At 41.0% G+C, this 24969-nt stretch overlaps 2 protein-coding genes across 8 annotated transcripts in view; both read right to left on the reverse strand.

The window, feature by feature from the left end:
* Positions 1-720: 720 nt before the first annotated feature.
* On the reverse strand, positions 721-13589 carry LOC113225587 (brachyurin-like). Its single transcript, XM_026457920.1, has 7 exons — positions 13326-13589; positions 5634-5765; positions 4607-4760; positions 3990-4088; positions 2777-2913; positions 2389-2460; positions 721-1049 (listed from the first exon to the last, which is right to left on the reverse strand). Exons 1-7 carry the CDS (start codon positions 13461-13463, stop codon positions 930-932), a joined length of 852 nt encoding a protein of 283 aa, XP_026313705.1. The 5' UTR covers positions 13464-13589; the 3' UTR covers positions 721-929.
* Positions 13590-13887: 298 nt separating this feature from the next.
* Positions 13888-24969, reverse strand: part of LOC113225608 (spectrin beta chain) — a 67718-nt gene continuing 56636 nt past the window's right edge. For 3 of the 7 annotated variants that reach the window (XM_026457948.1, XM_026457947.1, XM_026457950.1), the window contains 10 exons: positions 24745-24949; positions 23826-24669; positions 23555-23751; positions 21224-21368; positions 20461-20523; positions 17689-17832; positions 16759-16852; positions 15889-16068; positions 15653-15820; positions 13888-15302 (listed from right to left, as the gene is read on the reverse strand). In XM_026457948.1, coding sequence (XP_026313733.1) covers positions 15299-15302; positions 15653-15820; positions 15889-16068; positions 16759-16852; positions 17689-17832; positions 20461-20523; positions 21224-21368; positions 23555-23751; positions 23826-24669; positions 24745-24949 — 2044 coding nt within the window. In that variant the 3' untranslated portion in view covers positions 13888-15298. Of the gene's footprint in view, positions 15303-15652; positions 15821-15888; positions 16069-16758; positions 16853-17688; positions 17833-20460; positions 20524-21223; positions 21369-22238; positions 23133-23554; positions 23752-23825; positions 24670-24744; positions 24950-24969 lie in introns of those variants that run through there. The other 4 variants (XM_026457949.1, XM_026457951.1, XM_026457946.1 and 1 more) reach the window with 4 other exon arrangements.

Here is a 24969-nt window from a genome sequence, read left to right on the forward strand (position 1 = left end):
CATAAAACATGCTCCACAGAAAATTTTTCGAAATGGCGCTTTCACCCTTGCTGTAAAACACCGACAAAATGAGGTGTGTTCAGATATTACACCTGGCGAGTGTATGGGATACGTGACGTCATGATAAATCCAACCTGGCTGACGTCAGAAGTTATTTTAGTGTCGGTAGTCGGCCTTTTTACTACTTTTAATTAAAATATTGAACGTACATACTTACGCAGAGCTGCCTTATTGCAATTATCGCTAAGAACAATGCATTCATTATCACTAGAATATGAATAAAACAATTGTGACAATTGAGTTTGATAACATTGATGACTTTATTAAAAGTTACTCGTTTATCGGTATTAAGCGATAAACGAGCTTTGTTGTTATTTATTGTGTTTGTATTAATAAGTAATTACATCATTAGTGTAACAGAGCTACAATTGTGATCATTATGTCAAAAGTGCTACTAGGAACTCTCCTATTTAATATAAAAAAGTATATAAGTATAATAGTTTGGATCGTGGATTCCTTAAACCTAAACCGGATTCATCCCCTAGTTAGCCACCCTCAGAGATTTTCTTTAAATTTAAATGGGACCAATAGTAAGGTACCCTCTTTCCAACGAAAAAAGAATTATCAAAATGGGTTCACAAAAAAATACAATCGAATTGAGAACCTCCTCCTTTTCGAAGTCGGTAAAAAATTTCTTAAATATGATTAACATTTTCTCAAATTATATTACAATATATATATTATATATAATTGGTTAAGTTTTTACAAGATCTATACAAATAATGATACCTTATTACGTATACGTAGTACACGTATATGTACAAAGGTAATTAATTCTTGGTTACTTATAGCGCCACACAACGGAAGATAAGAGTTTAGAATGCGGTGAGTAAGGAACAAATCTTAATAATCAAAGACATGTTATTCACTCAATTGATGACAATGCCGGTGATTTCACCTATCCAAGCCAAGTACCGCTGGACTCTAGTGAACACGGACGGCAGGGAGTCGTTGCACCCGCTCTCTTGTACGACTGACGTTACGCCGATCTGAAAATTAGAAAATATTTTTCCTATTTTAATGTTACTGTTACAGCTGGGCAAAAGTGATACACTCCATTTATTTTCACACGCATTGTAGTAGCAATAGAGCTCCTTGTGAAAGAGTTAGTCCAAGGAAGCACTGCCACTTTTCCTGTATCTGCCGCCAAGCAATAATGTTAGCATTACGCTGTTCCGGTTTTCAAGGGTAAGGATGCTGATGAAATTACACTAACATGACACTTGTCAACTTATGCCTCTGAGCGGCGATCGCAGTGACAATGCCCCTCAGATCTTTGCGATTTAAAGCTTTGAATGGCACTGCAACTGTTATGGACAGGCGTGTAGCTTACTGTCAGGCGCACAACTTGTTTATTCCGTCACTTATAAAATTAGATAATATAGAAAAAACAACAAAAAAAACAGTCTCAGAAACGAGAAAAAAATTACAGAGTTTACAGAAATAATTAACCTATAAAAAATTAATTAATTCAAAATAAAAAAGGCCGCCTTTTGTACATTGGTTTACTCTGTGACACCTACTTACATTACTGTTCTGTGCTGTCATTGTAATTTTAACGTGGAAAAAAGAGCATTTCATTCATTCATTCATACATTCATAAAAAAATGTATGTGACGTACACGCGCTCAGAGAAATGTTGAAATCAGTTTGCACTTATCAACCCAGATTTTGAGCCCGACTCGGCCATGGCAGCTCTTGTCAATCACACACTCAAATTTTTATTATTATTTGAATAAAGTTTCTAAAAGTATGTTTAAAATGTATTTAATTAGAAATAAATTGCCGCGCAGACGCGTCAACTTAGACCGCGTGAGGGCTTCTGTAGATAAACAAACTAGACAATGTGCACTTGTCATTTGCCAGAATTTTACGTACTCATTGCCTACTGTCCTCAATCCAATGTCTTTACAGTTTTTAGTCAAAAGCGTTTAAACGAAGGGAAACCAAACAAGGTAACAGGCGAACAGTGAGCACGGTAACGTTTCTTTGCTTATCTACAAAGGACGTCACGTGTGTTTGATATTTGCCTAACAGATTAAAAATATATCAATTATCAGATTTTATTTATTGATTTAAAAATACAAATCATTATTATTTTAATTGAATTATTGTTTTTATTACAGAAATTTTCTTTTCGTAAGTATTGAATTTTTTTTCCTATTGTGGACCATTGACCTATTGTGGACCATTGACCTCGAATAAGTACATGTACCTAATTCAAGTTGACTGCGACCCACAATGTGGGTCCCAAACGGGATTACATCAATTTCTTCGGTCCTGTGCTGTCTCTAGCCACTCCAGCGAGACGTAACGTAGATAACTCACCAAAATAGTTTCTTCCGTATTCGGATCATTTGAGTCCGTGAAGACAATCGTCATTGGGCCACCGTTATCGCCCTAAAAGTAAATTGACAACATAAGATATTTCAAGAAGACCCGTGCCGATGACTCTAAGATGACCCAAAGCGGAAGCCAGTGGGAAATGGGGAATATCACTAATACATATTACTTTTTTCGCTTATTTTAGGGCTTCTGTTTTATCAGCTAGTTTCCAAGTCAATTAGGTGATATCAATATAATAAGTGTTGAATTTGATTTCTTCATTTCAGACCTAATAACTTGCAGCTTAACCAATTGCCTTCTATCCTAATCATAGGTATTAATATAATTTCATAGTGTGCACTCATTATTACAGCGTTATATTAAAACCAACCTTGCAAGTCCCACCGCGGTTACTGAATCCGCATACAATGTTGTCGGGGAGAAAATGTTGGTAGTTAATATTGCAGAGTTGATCGGTCATGACGGTCATCTGCTTGCTTCGCAAAATCGGGGATATGAACGGTGCGTCTGAGTTCATCGAACAATAAAGCATTAAATGATTAAGTATTTAGATAAAATAGTCTTTATAGGTGCCTACAGATTTGCTCGATTTTTTGTCGATCGGCACATATGGTTATACCAAAACGAGTAAATCTGCAAATGCCCGACGATCCACATCGTATTTTTGTCGATCGTCTGTTGCTAACATCATATCGACCGACAATAACGATTGGTCAAAAATCGAGCAAATCTGTTGACGCCTTTAGTGACAAAATTGTGGCAATTACACAAACATTATAACCGGAAATCACCAATGTAATAGGGTATCGAACTGGTGAAAAGAAAATTCAATTAAAATTTAATAAACTCCCGTGCTATAACACTCCAAAAATGCAATGAAGTCACCATCTGTAAGTTAACAACTCGTCGAAACATTTAAATCCAACTTTAATGAGCCCAACCCCGACAGTTCTGCCGCAAGTTGTTGAGGAGTTGAATAGTCCGCAGACAGTCTTGGTTACAGCATCAGATCAAGGTTATCATTTGTAATAATGTCATCGGATTTTCATAGTATACCAAATTTCTAGTAGATCGTCGACTAGTGGAAGTAAAATAAAGATTAATTTTATGACTCAGATCCCTACATTTACTAGGAAAAGAACTAATAATCTTTAGGCAGATATTCAAGAAACATAGCTTTCTTAGCTGCCATTCCGAATCAATTAGCATTTAAATAAAAAATAAACCATTTTTACATCAGTCCATCCATTTGGAACTACGACGCAACAGATACTCACATAGGTCCACAGAGAAGTAATATCAGTCATACGGCACGTGGTACAACGAAATGGAAGAAATTTGGGTTTGCATCTACGCGACGGTTAATTCAAATTCCACAATATCGATCGTCAAAATATGCGTTGTCGATCGTCTGTTGTTTACACGTTTACTCGATTTTGTCTGATCACAAGTGTCGATCGTCAAAAATCGAGCACCTTAATAGGTAAATGAAACCACATTTTTTTAGGTCCATGTAATTTGTTTATGTTGACTGTTTTAAGTTTCTTCTAGTTTTAGTTATAGTTTTTGAACATAATACGTACCGGGTGTAGCTATGCCCCAACCGGAGACAGTGGCACCTCGACCAGCGAAGTTAAAATCTGCTACTCGTAAGTACGGGAGACGGACTACGTCTATCGTGTCTGTAATGTGAATTATTCAGTGTAAATGGCACGTGGTATTATAATTCTAGCGGCTGTGACAGAAACATCCCACGAGTTGTCTACGATTTCGTTATTGATGAGGCTAAATTTTACTCTAGATATTATCTGTAGAGAGATTATACAACCATGGGCACAGTATTTTATCTCCCAGTGGGGTATGACAATGGCATGTTTTTTAAAATAATTGTATGTTGAACACGGGTATTTTTTAAAAAAGGCATATGATCAACATAATTGTGTTCAAATTACAAATAGATAATCTACAATTCATAAATCTGATAATTTCTTTAAGTTTGGCTTATCAACCGTGCAAGACGATTTTCTAGCACGTTATCATAAGCAAAAACGTGACAAATTGGTCATTATTACATTACAATTTAAACTTTTACATATTTTATTGTTGTATGATACGTACTGCTCGGCAGAGATCTTCTCAAATAGGGATAGTGATAGAAAGGTACGGTCAACTTCACCGTGTACCACCGTGGAAGAGTTACCTGTCAGTTGAATGAGGTTGGCTAGTCTCATCAGCGCAATGTCGTTGGCGAACGTGTCAGAGTCCCATTCGGGGTGTACCTCGACGTGTTCCACGTTCACGACGCGCCTGCCGTTCTCGTACCGATCGTAGAGATTGTGCGCCCCTAAGACTGCCTTAAACATGGAAGTTGGAGCCACGTTTACACAACACGCATCTAATACATTAGATATATAGACAGATTGATTTATTTATTTGTATTGTGCCCCACAACTACATCAATTTTTCGGTCCCAAGCTAGAGTCCTTGCACTATGTGAACCAAAGCAACCTTCCAGAAGCACTACCCAGAACACCGAGATCAGAAACAATATAAAAACTCCATTTTCCAAATTGGTCTTACTCGTAATCGAACCCAGCGCCCAAAATGCAAACCGTTGGGCTAACGAGTTCGTGAGTTGATAGGTAAATCATTCATAAGATGTGTTCCGGTTTAGAAGGGTAAGGGTGCTGATGATTACAGGATTACAGGCACATGGGACTTGTCAACTTATGTCTCAGGGTGACGGGCGCATTGGCTGTGCCCCTCAGATCGTTTGCGATTTAAAGCTCTGAGTGGCACTGCAACTGTCAGAACAGCTGCAGGGCCAATGAAGTCCCGTCCCTTGATATTATAAAAAAAAAGTGTATGGAATTACATACCAAAATTCATATTCGCCGTTTCCGCCTACAACTCTGGATAGAAACGGGTTAAACCCGGCGATTTAGGCTAAAATCCGAATAGAAACGGGCGGGTTGATTGGGTTTTAACCCACTACCAAGCACGTTCCAAGCGCCTTTCATTATAATGTAACTGTGTGCGTCCGTACACGGCACACGTTGGGCGTGCACACATACAAGCCGCGCTGCACGTTGCCGACTCACCCTTCGGCTCTTCTATTTACCCAGCAAAATCTTTAACTCTTTTTAGTTTGTAGGCTAAGAAACGACTCTTGCAATCGTCATGGTTTTAATTGTATGAGAAGAACGATAAAAAAACTCCAAGGGTACCTGTATGCGGTCGACTTGCTCGCCGTCGTGAAAACAGCAGTGCGCGGCGGTGATCACCCACTGCGGATGGATCAATGACCCACCGCAGAAGCCCAGCTCGCCTGTCTCACCCACTCTCGAGTATAGAGCGACCTGAAGAACGTTTCGCATCCTCAATGCTAAAGCAACATAATTCGAGAAGTAACTTATAAATTGACTAGATTAGTCATGTTAATAGATTAATTATATATTATTTTCTAATCTAGTCTAGTATTATTATATATATTATGACTTTTTTATAAAAAAAACGACCTCAAAAGTTTTATTTATTTATTTACTTATTTAAAACTTTACATCTACCGTTAGAGTTATAATCAAAGCGATAGTGTACAAATTCATATGTAGGTTCTTACATTAAACCCATAATTAAAAAAGAAATTAACTAATCGCTAAAATTATTACGAAATATGTACATAGCAAATAACGTAAAGTATTATTCTTGCGCATTCACACAGAGTACATGAAAATAAGTCCGTTCTGCTGCAGCAGGGCCTTCTGGCTCAGATTAGTCCGGCCGCGCGGCACTGTCAACAACCGCGGTGTTCGTCGCCTTCAGAAATAATAATTCGGCACGCACGAAGACACCCTTTCCAGTATACTAGGGTTAAAGATTGACCCTCTAAGTAATGCGAAGTCTCGACGTACTTCTAGTCTATTATAACCAATCATGTCCAGTACAAACAAACGTGGGTACCTACATGAGCGAATAAAAGGGGTAAACACCATATATTCTTGCATAGGTATGTCGTGTAAATTTATTTTGAATGCGCTCTAACATAATTTTGTACATACTTTGCTTCATGGGGCGACCAGATAACTGCATTGCATTCCAAATGGCTCCTTACAAGGGCATCATATAATGCTTTTATGGCACTAATTTTGTTGAAGCACCGAGTCTGCCTCAACAGGAAGTCTAGGTTCCTTATGTAGGCTTCTTCCGTAGGCCTTTTTACAAACATTGACTATATGGTTTCCAAACGTCAGTTGGGCTGTAAGTAGAACCCCTAGATCGCGTACCTTAGAAACCTTTTGCATCGGGACTATGTTTATGCTATATTTGTATAGGTGTCCGAGCACGACCGAATGTTATCAGAGAACACTTTACCTCATTAAAAAACAGATTGTTCTCGTGACGCCACTGGACAACCTTGTCTATATCTCCTTCTAAGTTTGCACAATCTCGTCCACCTATTACAGCCAACCATAGGTTAATGCAGCCAACAGTAATTGTAAGTTGTAAGTGTACATATACATATGTAGATATATCTATATCTAGATATATGTCTGTGTGAACAACACTCGGTAGGTCATATAATCATTATAATGAATTCAAGCAGATCCAAATTGCTACCTGCCTAACGCCTGAACCCGTTAGACTCATGTCCCTCACAATCCACGTATTGTTGCCTGTTCCTCATGTAAGTGGAAAAAAACGTAAGCGTGTGTGGAGTGAACCCTATGCGCGCAAGCTTCGTCAATAAGATGTCATTGTCGACCGAATCGAACGCTTTTTTAAATTCAAAGTATGCAGTGTCCACCTGAACATCAGTGTCTACATACGGGATCACGTATGACATGAAATTCAGCAGATTAGTATTGATACTTCTGCCCGGTTGAAAACCTTGTAGAGAGTCCGAGAATGAACTTATTTGCTCGTAAATACGCATTTGTGCAGCCGACTCGAATACTTTGGCTGGCGTCGATAGTACTGTGACTGGCCGATAATCACTCACATGAACTTGCTTTACCCTTCGGTATAGGTGTGACTCTGGTAATCTTCCAACAGCTCGGTAAGACAGCTGTCTTTAGGTTAGCATTTAATATACGTAAAAGCAGTTCAGTTAACTGTTTGCGACAGTCCCTAAATACAAACGCGGGAATGCCATCCGGGCCCGCTGACCGCTTGGGCTTGAGACTGGCCAGTGCAGTTTCTACACCGCGTAGGACCAAATTCTGTATATGAACACGTGCACTGGATGAGTCACGTACTCGACCTTACAGCTGTCTCAACGTCAAGCACCGCCTGATCAGTGCGATAAAATGATTTAAAAAATTATGCAAATTCAGTAGCACTTTCTGCCTTTGTTAAAATCTTCCCTTTTCTCATGATCTGTTCCCCACACGATGGTCCCCTCACTAATATGTCCCCAAAACGATTTTGGGTCACTTGCAAAGTTTGCCTGAATACTGTCCTGATGTCGTTCCTGCGCATATTTAAGGTCAATCTTAATATTCGTCCTACACCTAGCAAATGTTATGCAATCTTCATTTGATTTAGTAACTTTGTATCGCTTATGTAGTTAGGTTTTTAATTTTATGTTCCTTATAATATCTACCGTATACCATTTGGGCTAATTATACCGTGAGACAATGCGTTTTGGTTTTTCCCTGGGAACACATGTGTCTAAAATTACCAGTCAAAATTTCATAGAAATAACATAAAGCCGCTAAAGTCCACTGATGATAATATCATGTCATACAACAAGGAAAAGTTCGCTTTATACATGTTCCATTTAGGCCATTCGACCCGTTCACCCTGCATGAAGGTACCGTTACCATCCGTCTCGTCATCAGTCATGTTAGTTCCCAGTGCCGCCGGCCCGACCGGAACTCGAATATAGAGCGGCGGATGGTACGCGTCCACCGGCACTATAGCCTCGTCTTCCGCGTGCACCGTCAATTCCCCGTTTTCCCCGTCTTAGTCCTACTAAATCCAACTGACGACCTAAGCAGTTAGGCATCTCGTTAGACTGTGTGAATTCACAAAACGACATAAAGTATTCGTAGTAATTTAATACAATAGCTGGACACGAATGTAGATTAAAATCGCCTAATACAATTACATTTTTATACCTATTAGATACATAGTTGTGGAATTACATCTATTTGCCAAGTTTTATTGCAACTGGTTAACGGAAAGTGAGCGGAATTAATAGATATAGAAAAAATCGATATCTATGGTGGAATTTAACTGCCTCCGTGGCCGAACGGTTACCATGCCGGACTGCCACGCAGAGGTCCCAGGTTCGATTCCCGGGCCGGGAGAAATAGTTGTATGGCCTACAATTATTTCTCTCGTGAGTTTGGGTGTAATTTGTGGTTGTCTATGTGTGTGTCCATGGCACCCGCGACACAGGGTTTTCCCTAGTGCGGGGCTATGTTGAGTGTGTGCGTGTGTGCGTTATTATAAAATTATAAATCCAATAAACCGGATGCATCTCCTAATTTGCCACCCGCAGAAGTGACGTATTTTCTTCGAATTTGAATGGGATCACTACTAAGGTAACCCCTTTCCAACCAAAAAAGAGTCAGTCTTAGAAAATATTACTCCTCTAAGGGCGGCAAACCCTTAGAGGTGGAATATTTTCTTCAAATTTCCTCTTTCTAACAAAATCATTGCAATCGGTTCACAAATGTCGGAGTAATCGCGTGACATACACACAAAAATACAGACGAATTGAGAAACTCATCCTTTTTGCAAATCGGTTAAAATAACGTTTGTGCTAACGGCCATATATGTCATTTGGTATAACCAAATATGATAAAATTCTATTTTAATGTAAGGAACAATGTGTGATCCTAAGTTTGTCGCATTTAGTGGAAAAGCGATGTATTAGTTTTCTGTGTAAAGATGTCAGTTGAAAATAATTGTTCAGAATACAGCCTTGTTTAGGATTCTTTCGTATGAAAAAAAAAACGACTTCTTCGTGCTGGATGCCAATCAACCAAGAAAGGATTGTTATCTACAATCCATTCTTGGTTAAAACCTAAGTGGTGGTCAAGATATCTTTTAGATGTCCCTCTCACAGTATTATAGGGCAAGTATTTCTAACTAAATAAACTTTATCATGACTTTATCTCATTACCTTTTAGAACTTGTGTCGACATACGTATGTGTTGTTTTCATTTTTTCGTATTTTAAGATATCTAGAACACCTACTTAAGAATTCATCAATTTGTATTTGTGCAGAATTAGTAGACATAAAAAATTTCAATAAATTAATGAAATATTTTTTATTGCAAATTGCAATGACAATATAAAAAAAAGGTATAAAGTAGAAGTAGTGCTCCTTGTAAGACTTCGTCCAGGGAAGTACTGCCTTGCCTATCTATTTCTGCCGCCTGGCGGTAATGTGAGCATTACTGCGTTCCTGTTTAGAAGGGTAAGTAAGGGTGCTGGTGAAATAACAGGCACATGGGACTTGTCAACTTACGTCTCAGGGTGATGTACGCAGTGGCAATGCCCCTCAGATCTTTGCGAACTAAAGCTCTGAGTAGCACTACTTTGCAGGCCTTGGTCGGGAACAGTCGCACAGCCCTTAGATGACAAACTTTCCGTGTTCGTTTTTGAAAGTAATGCAAACATTTCCGAGCATGTTTGAGAAAGGTATTATTTCTAAAAGGACACTTTACAGTAGGTTAGCGTGTGACAAGCAAAAGGCGGAATGGCGAGAGTAGTTCTTCTTTCAAATGTTATGTAGGTAGTGTTGAATTTCGGATATTATTCCTTTAATTTTCACATTTGACGTTGACACCTGTCAAAAGATGACGTTACTGAACGAAAATGACGGAGCCAACAACAGGTAGTGGTGGTGTTGTTGTTGTCGTTGGAGGATCTTTTCGCTATTGTGAAATATTTTTAAAAATCGTTTTTTAAGTGGCTTTTAGCTATACACGTTTATAACTCAACCTAAATAAAACTTCAAAAGATATTTCTAAACGTAGAATACAGATAATATAAGCCTTCGAAATTATATTCTTCATTTGAAATTTATCGCAAGTTGAAAACAATACCGTCACTAAACTAAGGGCCGTATTCCAAAACTCTACTCAATGCTCAAGTCAGGATCAGGATAGTATTACAGTGAGCACTGAAAATCATACTCAAATCCTTGCTATTAGTGTCGTTTTTCCAGTAATAATAATAATAATAACGCCACACACCCAACATAGCCCCGCACTAGGGAAACCCTGTGTCGCGGGTGCCATGGACACACGCATAGACAACCACAAATTACACCCAAACTCACGAGAGAAATAAATGTAGGTCATACAAATATTTCTCTCGGCCCGGGAATCGAACCTGGGACCTCTGCGTGGCAGTCCGGCATGGTAACCGTTCGGCCACGGAGGTACTTTGAGCTTGAAATCATACTCAAGTCTGCTCAAATCTTGACTTGAGTATTGAGTAGAGTTCTGAAATACGACCCTTAAACTCTTACTTTTTCAAATTTAAGGGTCGTTTTCAGATAACCTCCAAAAATGGGTCCCTTTCAATCACTTTTATGTTATTACATGAATGCTAAGCATTATTTATTTAATATGATTGCTTGCTTACTTAGTCCGTGTTACACATAAAAAGACTACTTTACTACGTCACATTAATAAATAAACATTAAAAAAAGTGGGCAATTTCTCATAAATGGGAGCCGGTTCCACGTCGCCCTAATTTTAAGAAAAGAAGAAAAAATTAAACACTTGTGGCAATCGCAATATGTCCCATCGAGGATAAACTCTAATAACTTTTACATCGAATACATACCGTAACTTTCCAATTTATTATAAACAAACATGTTTTCTTGGGAATACAAAATGTGTTTCAATTTTTCTTATCATTAGTGTCACTTCAACTAAAAGCCTCCTAATATAATTTTCTTTCTTTCTTTCTAATAACAAAAATTAATACCGCATCACCTTCACCCTTCGCACACATGAGAAGGGGCTCCTGTCGGATTGGAGTGTACACAGTGAAGTAACCTGTGCATCTCCGTTTTAGCAAAAAATCGACTTAAATACCAATTTCACCGCTAGTGACTAAATCGTTCTCATTCATATAAAGCAATCTATCTAAATAAGTATTAAGTAATAGTTTTATAAACTTTATTGTACATCAATCAGACAAAGGAACTTTAAAATCCATGCACTTTTATAACGGTCCAGCATATTTTACACACTTGACAATTAAAAATGTATCCAAATATCATTCTTGTCGCTCTCATTCTTGTCTACTTTTAAGTCAAATAGTTACTTTAAGCCAAACATTTACTTGAAATATAACAATTAGATCGTTGTAGTAGTGGTGATGACAGTGGTGACGATGATGATGTGAATGGTAATGATGCTGATGATAATGGTGATCATGATGATGATGTTGATAATGATGATATTTTGATGTACAACAAAGTTTATATGACATTAACAAAATACTTCTTTAGATTTATTTATTAATTACATATAGATAGATAGATGGTCTTACACGGATGAGAAGGATTTTGTACAAAAAGTTATATTAAAATATTTGTTACATGTTAAATGGTGTTAAATGTTCTTTTTTGAACGATAAAATGTGTGTTGTAATAATAATTTCTCATTACTGTGCCGTCTTTCTCATTTATGTTTATGAGAAAATCATTCGTGTTACTGCAGTCTCATTCGTGTGACCTAAAATATGGTTTCTTTTTGTTGTATTTAACTTAAATATTTCTGTGATTTTATAATTATTGACATTGCTTGAACTTATTTCTACGTTTAAGACCTTAAAACCAAAAGAAAAAAGGGTTTTACAAAAATGACTCAAAAGTGCCATTGAAATTCGGACAGTGAAATTCACCCTTAAACTTAATTTCACAGACTTTTCAAAACAATTTACTTTTTCGTTTAGTGACAGTATTAATTTAAGCGTGTCGTAGCTATGCAATGTAAGTAATAATATACTCGTATATCAGTAATATTAACCTAAACAAACAGTGATAAGATTATTATTTTCTTTGCATGTTAAATGCCAAATCAAATCAAATGTTAATAGTTTTATCAGGTGAATGAGATCTAGACGACTTAATACAATAGATATCAGTACCTACTCACTACAACGGGCAATCCCTAATTCCATATATCCCTGCAGGCAAGAGCTCAGCTACTTATCGACTCATGTCGCTCTGTAAACTCTCCCAAATTCGGAGGAAAGAGCATTATACGTCGTATAGATGGTCTTAGTAACTTAGACAAGTAATAATATTTGTATCGATCAAATTTTGATAAATGTAACAATGCTGTGAAGCGTGAATTCATCAAACAACATAGATAATATCGAGTTCTTAGGTTTTCGCGATTGTTACACATTGGAAATGAAACTATTTTTTCGGATTTAAATCGCATACATTTGTTTTTTCCCACAAATTACACCCAAACTCACGACAGAAATAAATATAGGTCATAGAAATATTTCTCCCGGCACGGGAATCGAATCCGGGGCCTCTGCATGGCAGTCCGGCATGGTAACCATTCGGCCACATAGGCTGTTTAATATTAAACAAATTGATTAATGTTTATTTTCAACACATTATGTTCTGATCAACTGCAAACTACTACTCCAAGAATCGAAGGTCTACCATACCATAGGATGAATGATTGATTTTAACTTTTAATTTTAGATGTTAATTTTATTTTTGTTTTTGAATTTTTTAATGTGTTTAACTAATTTTACAATTTAAAAATATGTATCATAGACATCTGAAATAAATGGTTTATATTTTATTAAACAAGACTTTTGTTTGAAACTACACTTTATCCTTACACGGAAGTTAACACAAACATATTTCTTATTCACAATATAAAACTTGTTACGACAACATGCTGAGAAAGGTCTGGTGGTACCTGGAAAGGTCTGGAATTCCGTGGGGTCGTCTGCCCTTGCAAAATCCTCGAATCGAGAGCACCCAACAACGACGGTAGCAGTAAAAACACTATTTGCATGAACGTATTTCTAATAAATCTATTGCTATACGTTTTCATAATGCTCAAACAGGCAAACAAAGAAACAGGAATAACATGTAATACCGTAAATATCTTCTAAGAAACTGCTGACGTAAAGGATTAGTATGAGAAAGTTACTTGATATTGACGCTTTGGAATTTGAAGTGGGCTGATAATTTATCTCATTTCCTGATATATCGTTGATAAAATTCCGAAATTTGTGTCACCAAACATTCCCCGATCTGAAGTCGTCGTACTTATCAACGCAATTAAGGTGTTTCTTTTACATTTTTTTATAGTATTTTAACAGGTACATATTATCAAACCACAAGCACAGTTCCATTTTGCAACAATACGGTAACAAGAGTATTTTCCCTTTTAAATTATAAGCGGGGATACATAAGGAAAACAACTGAAATTATTTGAAAACATCTTTATTATATTTTCGTCAAAAAAGTAAAATTTTAAAATAAAATATTTAAACATAAGGTTTACATGCATTATTAGTGTGAAACAACGTGGCAGTACAAGGCGAATGGACGACCGGCGCGAGCACGGGCCGGCGCCGACACTCACACGTTCACACTCGCTCCACCAAACCGCTATACAATAATCATAAGAAAGTACAGAACTCAAAACGTGTGATCGACCGTAACATTAAGGGTGAAGGTATTGCTTACAAAAATTAACAATTTGTGAAATGTTGGCAGTAAAATAATTAATTAAAATGATCATAGACACGTTACTTTATCCAAGCACTTACGAGGCTCAAGCATACTTACATCTCCGATAGCTAACGCAGCGGCGGCGACGCTGCGAGCGCAGCGCCCTCTACTCTACTTCCTTATACATAGGGAATCTAACAAGGTTTTCGGCAAACCGAGAGACGCGTCTGCACCGCGCAGCGCCGCTGCCGCCCCAAGAAGACACTTTATAATGGAAATTAATTCTAGATCAATTACGTAGCTAAATTACATCTGAATCGTCGCTTCGGTAAAGAAGCAGTCGTCGCTAGAACGTCAATCACTGGGGTACCAACTATTGTAAATGCGGTTACATTCCGTCGGCTACATTTTAGTAAAGATATCAAATGCGATAATCAAATTCCGTCGTGATATTATTGATTGGTCAATTATTATTATAGACTCTAATAATAAAATATCTAAGTTTTGAATTAGCGAATCGAACGACATACATATATTTCTAGTTCAACTGAGTCTTACACTATCTCATATTTTTTTTATAAATAATTAAAATATATTTTTCAATTTGAATTTAAATACTAAAACCATAAATAGCATTCGCATTTAGAATTTAATAATAATGTATTTCATTTAATAATCGCTTCACAACAACTATACGCGGGGGTGGGACCGTACATATCGGGGAATATACTCTATGTATTATGTAATATTTGTCAATGAATAATATTTATCGAGCGATCGAACAATAAATACATTCGTACAGACCAAGGCGAACGATCTCAACACTCAATACCGAACAGTCTTAAATAACGTTTGTACGCAACAAAAATAATAACATTCGACAGTCGATCGTTCGGCGTCTACGGATTGTTGTTAGGGAAAGGTACCTCACCGGAGGCATTCAGTGCCTACGACTTACTAAAGCGCAGTTTGGCACTACAGGTAAGGTTGCATAGCAGCAATCCGTACGCCGCGGCGGACACGATTTCGTCATTAGCAAAGCTTACGGCAGCAAGCGTCGTGAGAAATGCGCGGCGTCCGTCGACCGGTACCGTGTACGGACGTGCTACGTCGACAGGACGAGACGTGCGTACTTGTTGTACGGCGGGGACCCGCTCGGTGCGTAATGAAGAACGTGTACGGGCGAACTGTCGGGCGCTCCTCGGCGGTTTAGCTGCAACGAGAATGGTCAAAGTCAAAACAGTGCGACGTCGTTTCTCGACAAATGAAGGAAGCGTTAGCTTCGAGAATGCGGGTGTTAGTAAACAGACTACACATGTACAGCGTTCAAGGTTACAACGTTAGTACGTTAGTGCAAGCGTTTATCTTTGATTAGTCACAACGATATCACGCAAGTTAATTGAACGCGGGTCCCAACGCGCTCACAGAGGGAGGAGCCGCGAGGACCGCTAGGAACGAAAACAGAGTCCCAATCAGTCTTTGGGCAATACAAACGTGCGGCCGGCAGCGAGCATGCAGCGCTAGGCCTAGGGCGAGAACAAGAAGGTGAGGGTCTCAACTGACTTCTTCTTGAGCGTGAAGAAGGAGCGGCGCTTGGGCTCGGTGCTGGGCGCCGGCAGCGTGTGGCTGCGCGCCGCGGGCGCCGCCGTGCGCGTGCGCAGCGCGTCCAGCCACCACGCCATCTCCGCCTCGTCGTGCGCCTGCAGCAGGAACTCGGCGCCCGACGCCAGCCTGCGAAGGGACGCCTTCAGCTTCGAGCCGCCTCGAGCGGCCCCGCCCCGAGCAGGCCCCGCCCTCACCGCAGCCGGAACACGTGCTTCTTCTTCGTGTAGTTGGCGGCGACCTCGACCACGGCGCCGTTGAGGTCGAGTGGCGTCTCGCCGCGCCAGCAGTTCTCGGGATATGTCTTGTAAAACTTCTGGTCCTTGTAGAACGCCATGCGCCCGTCCTTGGCGACCACGTACACTTTATCCCACGATCTGCGAGTAGACGTTCCGATCGATATCCGTATGCTTAATTGTTAAGTCTGCGACGTGGTATCGCATATATTGGGTACCTAGACGCGACTCTTAAGTCAAAATTCACTCTATGTGCGAACGAAAAAAATAATACAACAATATTAAATGCAATATGTTCGCTCTTTACGTGCGACATCGTTTTAACATGCAAAAGCCTGAAAGAGTACGACCGCAGCTTTCTAAATAATCCCACTAAGTACCCTAAATGACCAAGCGATCTCTTTCAATGTGGTTCACGCAACGTGATGGCAAATCGGACTAGAGTATTCCGTTAAGCTGCGAATCAAGCTTTTTTACAGAGCAGTATTTTTGTAGCTCCAGCTCTCCTGAGCGGAATACCTTTCCGTATCTCATACGAATACAAAATACGAAACCCGAAGCGACTTCTAAATTAAATATTATTTTCTATATGAGGTTGGGACGTCAATCAATATCAAACCTCCTACAATAGTTACCCACAAACTTTATTTTATAACCGAAAGGTATGACATTTAATTAATAAATATAATATTTGTGTAAATATATAAGTATAGCTCCCTAAAAAAAATCTATCTATTTTTCCACAATAAATATAGTTTTAAAACAGATGCAAAATAACAAATATATATAGTTTTAAAACAGATGCAATGTTAGCGACGTGTGTGCACAAACCTGTTGGAAGCGCGTTTGGCGGCGGACTCCCACTCATGTTTCCTGACGAGCATGCCTTCGATGCCCTCATCGTCGCCCGCGGGACTCGCGCCCTCTGCACATTGCAATTCAACAATTCAATACATTACCTAAATGGACGCGAAACAAATGTACCTGCAGTCAATTATATTAACAAAAGGGAATGGTGCACAGTAATCGACACTATTATCAAATAATTGCTCACAAACGCCTTTCCGAATTCATCGCACTTAAACCGCAGCCGTCTCAGTCTAAAGAAAAGTCACTCGAGATGTTTCAATTAATGTGCACGAAATATACAGGTATGAAACTAGCTGTGAACCTAACACGAGTGACAGTTTGATACGTTTCGACTTGCATTCCGAATAAAAGCCCAATTGTAAAAGTATTTATTGCAAGAACACTTTGGGGAACTCTCGATCTCATGCGCGCACAACACAATAGCACACTTAAAGCGTTTTATGCATTTTTGTGGTGTAGTTTGTAGTGGATGGATTTTTACCAAATTTTGATTGAAACTGACACTTGCACAAGGACGGCTTGCAAACGATTCGTACATAGAAACGTGATAACATTTGAGCTTGACACTTGACACTTTTTACATTTGTTAAACTATACATACACAAAATTAAATATTCCAATGTTATCAATTATCAATCACAAGTCTGAGACATTAAATAATTTTACGCACGTATTAATTGAACAGTTAGTGTAACAATTGTTTTGTAATATATTATATCGCTACAAGTATTCCTTTGTAACTACTAGTGTGACTTACAGAAAAAATGTGTATAACACACCTTGTCCACTTGGATGTAGACGTTGTTAAGTTAGGTTATATAATATATTTTCAAATTCCACATTAACGACGATATAGTTGCCATCCACTAAAAAATCTACTACCACGAGTACCTTCGTCGTCGCTGTGATGAGATTCGGCGATGTGCCTCTTGGCGGCCTTCCAGCGGAAGCTTCTGAAGGGCGACTTGCTGCGCGATCGCGACTTCACCTTACCGGAGCTCGAAGGCGTCGCCGGCGTCGAGCTCGAACCGGGCGCTGGGTGGACAAAGAGGAATGCGTGGTGGGGACGGGATGTGGGGGGATCACGTGCGTTGTTTTTTGTTTTGGTATATTTTAGTAAGTGGGAATTGTTCAAATGTGCCAGGACAGAGGCGGTCGAGGATAAGGTAGGAGAAAAAGAAAACAAAATAATTCAAAGCAACAAAAATGATAATACTGCGTGGCAGCAAAGTACAAAAGCATATTTCATGCTAAATAAAAAACTTACAAATAAACATCGAACGTATAAACACAAAAACACAGATATTACACACAGAGTTCATGCGCACACGAGCATACACAGAGTAAGTATGGTCCTACGCTAATTTCTACTCTACCTAGTTAGTTACAAGTCATAATTCATATTGCACTTTACATTGTTCGTCGTTAAGAGTATCGAACCCTAAATTCAGTCTCACTTCCAAGAAAGTTGCAATTACTCGACGACGCCATTTATGAACCGATAACTGTACCTTTACTGTCACATACCTGGCCTAAAGAACTTTGGATAAGCCGCTCGCTACGGGGCATCATGAACAGGACAAATACCTATAAAGTGCACATGAATGACGACAATGTTACCAACACTTACAGTATATGTACACTATACAGTGTCAAATCACTACGGGGTGCAGGCATACTCACTAGAAAGTCGTGCTGGTTTGGCTGGGGATTGTTTCGACGTGGACTGGCGGGAGGTTTCGCGAACCAAGGGCGGGGAGTCCACCACCGGGGCCGCTGAGGCCACCGGGGCCGCTGTGGCCACTGGGGTCGCTAGCGCCACTGGGGCCGCCGCGGGGGCGGGGACAGGGGCGGGGCTAGTTTCTGCATGCGTCATACATCTACGTGCTATTAACACTACTCTACAGTACTACATGCAAACATGCTATTAATCTACGGATACAGACATGCGGACTATTTATGCGTATTTCACGTGCACTGGATATGATGGGCCTTTTTTATCTTGCATTGTTTTTAATAATGTTCATGACGTGATGGCAAAGTTATTATCCAGTTTAATATAGTCTGAGTCTCTCCTGTTGTTTTATTGTAATAGGTTAAATTGAAGGTCAAACTAAGCCCGTTGACAGATAATACACATACATAGTCTTAAATTTAAATTAACACATCCATGATAAGAATGTTTGGTGTAGAGCCAACCGATACTACCGCTGGAGAATTAGTGAATCTATGTAACTATGTACATACTACTAGTAACCCTACTACGGTATTTACCCGAGTTCACAAATACTTTTCAAATCCCGTTATTTACGGGTAATTGTCAAAAATTTACAGATTTATCTGATGAAGTTATAGAATGAAATTACACTAAATATTTCCACCAAAACCTGCTTACATCAAAGTTAATGATACCCAATAAGCAACATTAAATAAACACAGAATAAACATGAAATTAATTCAAATATTTAAAACATTGAAATCGACATACAAGCAATATTCTCTTTTCATCAAGTAATAATAAACTAAGATAAGCTATGGACAAAGCACAAAATAAGTAAATAAATATATAGATAAGAATAGCTAAGAGAAGCAAGAAGTAGCCGATACCTACCTTGTAGACAGCTTCTTAAAAGAACAAGCACGAGACACTTTTAAGACAGGTTTGTACAAGATTAGATTACAATAAAATTCATCTCCAATTTACCAACATTTATTTGCAGTTCTGAATCTGAATGTACTATGATAAGAATTTTGTACCGAAATGATAGCGACAGAAAATTCTCTTTTGTCCACATTTCTTCTACTATTAAATTTCCGAAGCCGGCGAATTAAATGATAGAATTGCAAATATGGTAAATTATCAAAGATGAAGAAACAAACATACAAGACATACAAAGTAAAAGAAGAGTATCAAACCATCACCGTGATTAGCTTACAGCCACGGAGTACGTACAGTAATAGATATTTCTGACATAATAATATAAATATTTATAGATAGGAACATGAAACCTAATTAATACATATTTGATGAGATCGAAGGAATGAAAATGTTAATGAATATACATAATTGAAATGAAAAATGTTTGACAATGGTCATCTTTGTGATAGAGAACTTCATGAAATTAGAAGTGATGTCAATTATTATTAATTTCCGTACGTTGTTTTAAAAGGACCGTACCATGCGTTTGTGTGTGACACAATGAAAATGCGCATAAATATGTACTGAGTAATGCGACTAAAGTGCGAGCCACTCAACGCCAAGTTACGGCACTGCCCAATGTCAGGCGTTCAGCCTGAATGGACGTCGTCGACGACGATGTTGATGATGATAATTCGAAAGAAATAAACCATCACCCGTTACGATGAAACGTGAAATGTAGAGAACATGATATCGTGCAGCAATAAAGAAAATAGTGCTAGACCCAACTACTGAAAAAAAAAACTACGTAAAAACAAATCCTAGACGAATAAAATCCCGTGTATAAACAGTAAAAGCTTTAGCTACAAATTAATCACAAATCTATCCCACGACTGTAAATACGTTTCGAGCGCAATGTGACCCGCCAAAATTTAGAAGACACCCGTTTTAACATCTACTTCGTAAGCTCATGCGTGTAGCCGGGTATCTTTTTACATCGGTAGAATAGTAAGCGCTCTGTTTACCTGGCTGGGAATGCGGTCGTTCTTGGGCCTTCTCAGCCGCTTTAGTGGATGTTCTCCTTACGACTACGCGAGTGCATGTGTGGACAACACATCGATAAGTAATCGTCCCTTTTTGTTTTACACGACACACTCGATCGCTCTAAGAAATCGGACAGTAGATCGAGAATCAGTGTTAATCCTCTCTCTCCAATTGTAAGCGCACGTCTCGCGTTTTACCTAATTTTGAGTCCGAATTTTTAAAGCGACAGAGTGTGTAATTATAAAAGGGGATATCATATGAAATTCACACTTAAAGCGGCAAGCGATGCCGGAAGCCTCTTTGGCTACGTCGCTGTGCGCTAGGTGCTTTCGTCGTTTCGACTTTACTTGTTTATTTTCGACTTAATTAATATGAACTGTTAACAAGTATCACTGCAGTCTGCAAGCATCTTTCGCCGGTCATCGGTGAAAGTGTTAGTTCTTCGTCTCGTATTACTTCGACAGTGCTAGAAGACATTTCGCATGCGTGCTCACTTGCAATTCGTGATCGAAGTGTTAATTTAGAAAATGTCGACTCTGTGTTTTTGATTCCGATATATTTCGTCGTCGAGAAGCCTACGTTTGCAACCGAATTAGCACCGCGCTCTGTCGGCGGTCGATCCGGAACGGAGCTCGCCCGCGGGCGGCGCTGCTGAACCGACCTCGAAGAGGACTAGCGGCCGGCGGGCGAGCTCCGTCGCGCGGGGTGGCGGGGTGGCGGGGAGGCGGGGAGGTGGGCACGCACCTGGCGGCGGCTGGTCGGGCGAGCCCGCGCGGTCGACGGCGTCGCGCGCCGCGGCGGCCGCGGCCTCGGCCGCCTCCCGCTCGCGCTTCTCGCGCTCGGCCGCCTCCGCCGCCTCTTGCCTTCGCTTCATCTCCTTCACCTCGAACTGGAAACCACAATCGCGCTTTTACTACGCACGCTCTTCTCGGCCGAGGGTTATTCGCAATGAGCGGGCCGTTAGTCTGTTCCCGTTGATGCGTGTTAGATTCGACAGCTATGCGAGGCTGACAGGTTCAAAACGTGGTGTACGGGGTGTAATCGTTCAGTGCGCCCGGGCGATTGTTCCATAAATATAAGAGATATTAAAAAGCTTTAAATTGGTATCGAAGGTAAATCGACATCAATAACTTTTTTTTTTAACAAAAACTGGAAATATCCGAAATCTTCACAATAAGTTTACAGATAACAAAACAGCTATAAATAAAGTAATAAAAATCTTTTAATTGAACAAAAGTTTGACCAACTTCTTCTGTCCCGATTTTTTTCGTCTCGTACAATGAAATGACCCTTACATGAAACTGAGGCGATCAGCACGAAACAAAATTTGATCATTTTTATTCATTTTTATGGACAACTCGCACTTGACCAAATAATTGACTATGCCATTATATTTTCATTCAATTAAAATATGCTTTTATTACTTTATTTATACCTATTTTGTTATCTGTAAAGTTATAGTTACCTCTTAAAGTAGTAGACTAAAGCCTCTTTACAAACGTCACGTTAAATTTATGGGAGCATTTAATGTTAAATTTGAATATTTCCAGTTTTATTTAAAAAAAATATTCATGTCGATACACCTTCGATGTCAGTTTAAAGCTTTTTAATATCTCTTGTATTTGCCGAACAACCGCCTGGGCACACTTGACGATTACACCCTGTATATCCCGGCTTCGTTTCCAGGCAAAAGTGTTTTTCTATAGCTAAACTTGTACAGACATCATAACGTTCACTTCGTAAAATTTATCTAGACATTTTATAAAAACCGCAGCCATATATAAATTTGTACGTAAAAATTACAAATTGAAAAATGTCACTGCTCCTGAAACAGCAAACAATCGTAGCACACAAAAATAGGCCATGCGAAAGGTTTGATTTCAAAGCAAAGCTTCATATGACCAATCACCGCACTTACACAATCCAAGTAGTTAAAGTACCATGCACCGTCCGGTACTAGTTTTCGGGTTTGGGAAAGCAGAAGGAGAGAAGAGTTTAAGGGAACAAACTTAATATCTTTGCCTAAATCGTTGACAGCTCTGTTGCTGCTTGTGAGGCCTGGCAGAGACAGCACAGCTACGTCGCCTTTCGTGTCCGAGTCGTTGGATCGGTTACTTTTACGGGAGAACTTATTCATTATTCGTTTTAGACTACCAGTTTTAGACGAACTTACACTGTTATGCCTCAACAAGGTTAAATTCGGATATACGAGTTGGTAGGATAATCTTTCCCAAAGTATAAAGTCAATACAAGCAAGATTGATGTTCGGTTCTTCAGTTTCAACTGTGTACTCGAAGAAAACCGAGCTATAGATATCGGGAGACATTGGGGTACCCAAAGGTGTGTTGGGTGGACTGCTGATCTCCGATATTGTAGACAAAGTGTTATTTGTAACTACGGACCACAGGAAAGAATCATTTTTATTGAGCTCATCTATAGATTTCCGCCTATATTTCTCTGGTATATTGAACTTGCCACTGTTTAATATTATATCTTCGACTATTTCGGCTACGGGTGGTTCATTTTTTACGATGATTAAAGGTTCGATAGGGTGTTTAGTTTGGGATACAGGAGCAGTGTAACAGGTTAAGGTTTCCTCATATTTTTCCCAAGGCTGTGCATTAGGCCACAGTGTCGTTGCACGCCGCTCTAGCTACGTGTGGATTAGAAAGAAAATAATTAGATAAAAAAAAGAAAAGCCTAAATCATGCAGTAGATTTGCATTGTACGAGGCTGATAAGTAACTTTTTGGTCTCTCGTCGTTCTGTTAGATTCTCCGAAGGGTCAATTTTTGGACAACACGAATATTAGTTGTCTACTTTGGCATCACAATTCAAAGGTCAAGAAGTGACTTGTCAGCTTCTAATAAGGTCCAAATCAAGCAGGAAAGTATAGACATCACATGAATACATACAAATATACCCCAATGTACAGTCAACAGTGAGCATCCGGTACATTATTTACATCCGTATGCTCGTCGTAGCGAGTGACAACTTTAGTTTCATAGTGTTCTAGCTCGCAAATCCATTACATCCTTACGGACGAATTGCACGCAGCAGGAAGCTCCATACTCACGGTGGTAAGCCTCTGCAGCGCGCTGAAGCGGTCCTCCTGCGCGGCGGCGGACTTCTCGAAGGCCTCGTGCTTCTTGATGAGGCTCTCCACCTCGTCGATGGTGTGGCCCAGCTCCTGCGACATCAGGTAGGGCTCCTGCGCGATGAGCCAGGCCTCGGCCACCGCCGCGTCGCGCGCGAACTGGTACACCTCCAGGACTGCGGAACGAGGGCCGGGCGTTCAGCGGGCGCGGGCGCGGGCGCGGGCGCGGCGGCGCTCGGGCGATACTGACTGAGCTGCAGGTTCTCCCAGCGCTCCTCCCAGCGGCGCAGCAGCGCGGTGCGCTGGTCGGTGAGCTGCAGCAGCTTCTCCTTGATGTCGGCCGAGGCGTAGTGCTGGCGCGCCAGCAGCTCGCGGCCCAGCGCGATGCAGGCCGAGAAGGAGTCCTCGCGCGCGTCGATCTCGGCCTTGAGCGACTGGTGGTTGTTCATGAGCAGCTCCACGCCGCTGACGTCGCGCGGCTTCTCGCCCGTGTTCATCTGGCGCACCACGTCGTCCATCCACAGCGCCAGCGTGCGCACGCGGCCCAGGAACTGCTGCAGGCGGTCGGCGTCCTCCAGGCGCCGGCGGCGCGCGGCGCAGGCGGCCTGCAGCGCGGCCCAGGCGTCGGCCACCTCGGCGGCGCGGCGCGAGATCTCGGCCGCCTTGTCGCCGGCGTAGGCCGCGCCCAGGCGCGCGCACTCCGCGCCCACGGCCTCCACCTGCTGCTGCAGCGTGCCCAGGTCCTGCATGAAGTTGTGGTGCTTGCGCTGCAGCGCGCCCACGGAGATGGCGTCCCGCCCCAGCTCGTCGCTGACGCCGCGCGCCTTCTCGCTCACGCGCTGCAGCGCGTCCTTGCAGTCGTGGAAGTACTTGTGCAGCTCGCGCGACGCGGCCAGCATCTGCGTGCGCGTCTCGATCAGCTCCAGCAGGTCCTGCCACGTCTCCTTGAGCCCCTCCTTCCACTGCGCGATGGTGGCGTTGTCGGAGTGGCCCGACGCGATCATGCGGTCGGCGATGCGCTCGGCCGTGGCCACGCGCTCCGACCCCACGGCCTGCGTCTCGCGCGCGAACTCCTTGAAGCGCTCCCACAGCAGCTGCGGGCGGAGGGCGGAGAGGGGAGGGTCAGTCCCGCGGCCGCGACGCCCGGGCGCCGGCGCGGCCGCGCTCACCGTCACGTGGTCGTAGTCCTGGCCCAGCTCCTGGCTGGAGGCGACCAGCTCCCGCTCGGTGATCCACTGCTCCAGGTCGTCCACCTCGCGCGACAGCTGGAACAGCCGCAGCGCCTCGTCCAGCTTCGCGCGCCGCTCGCCCGCCAGGTCCTTCAGCCCGGCGTACAGCTTGTCCACTTGCGACTGCTTCACCGAGATTTGTTCGCTGCGACAGGTAATTTATTC

Source organism: Hyposmocoma kahamanoa, unplaced genomic scaffold, assembly GCF_003589595.1.
Source record: "Hyposmocoma kahamanoa isolate Upper Pololo Valley unplaced genomic scaffold, ASM358959v1 168, whole genome shotgun sequence".
Classification (NCBI taxonomy): domain Eukaryota; kingdom Metazoa; phylum Arthropoda; class Insecta; order Lepidoptera; family Cosmopterigidae; genus Hyposmocoma; species Hyposmocoma kahamanoa.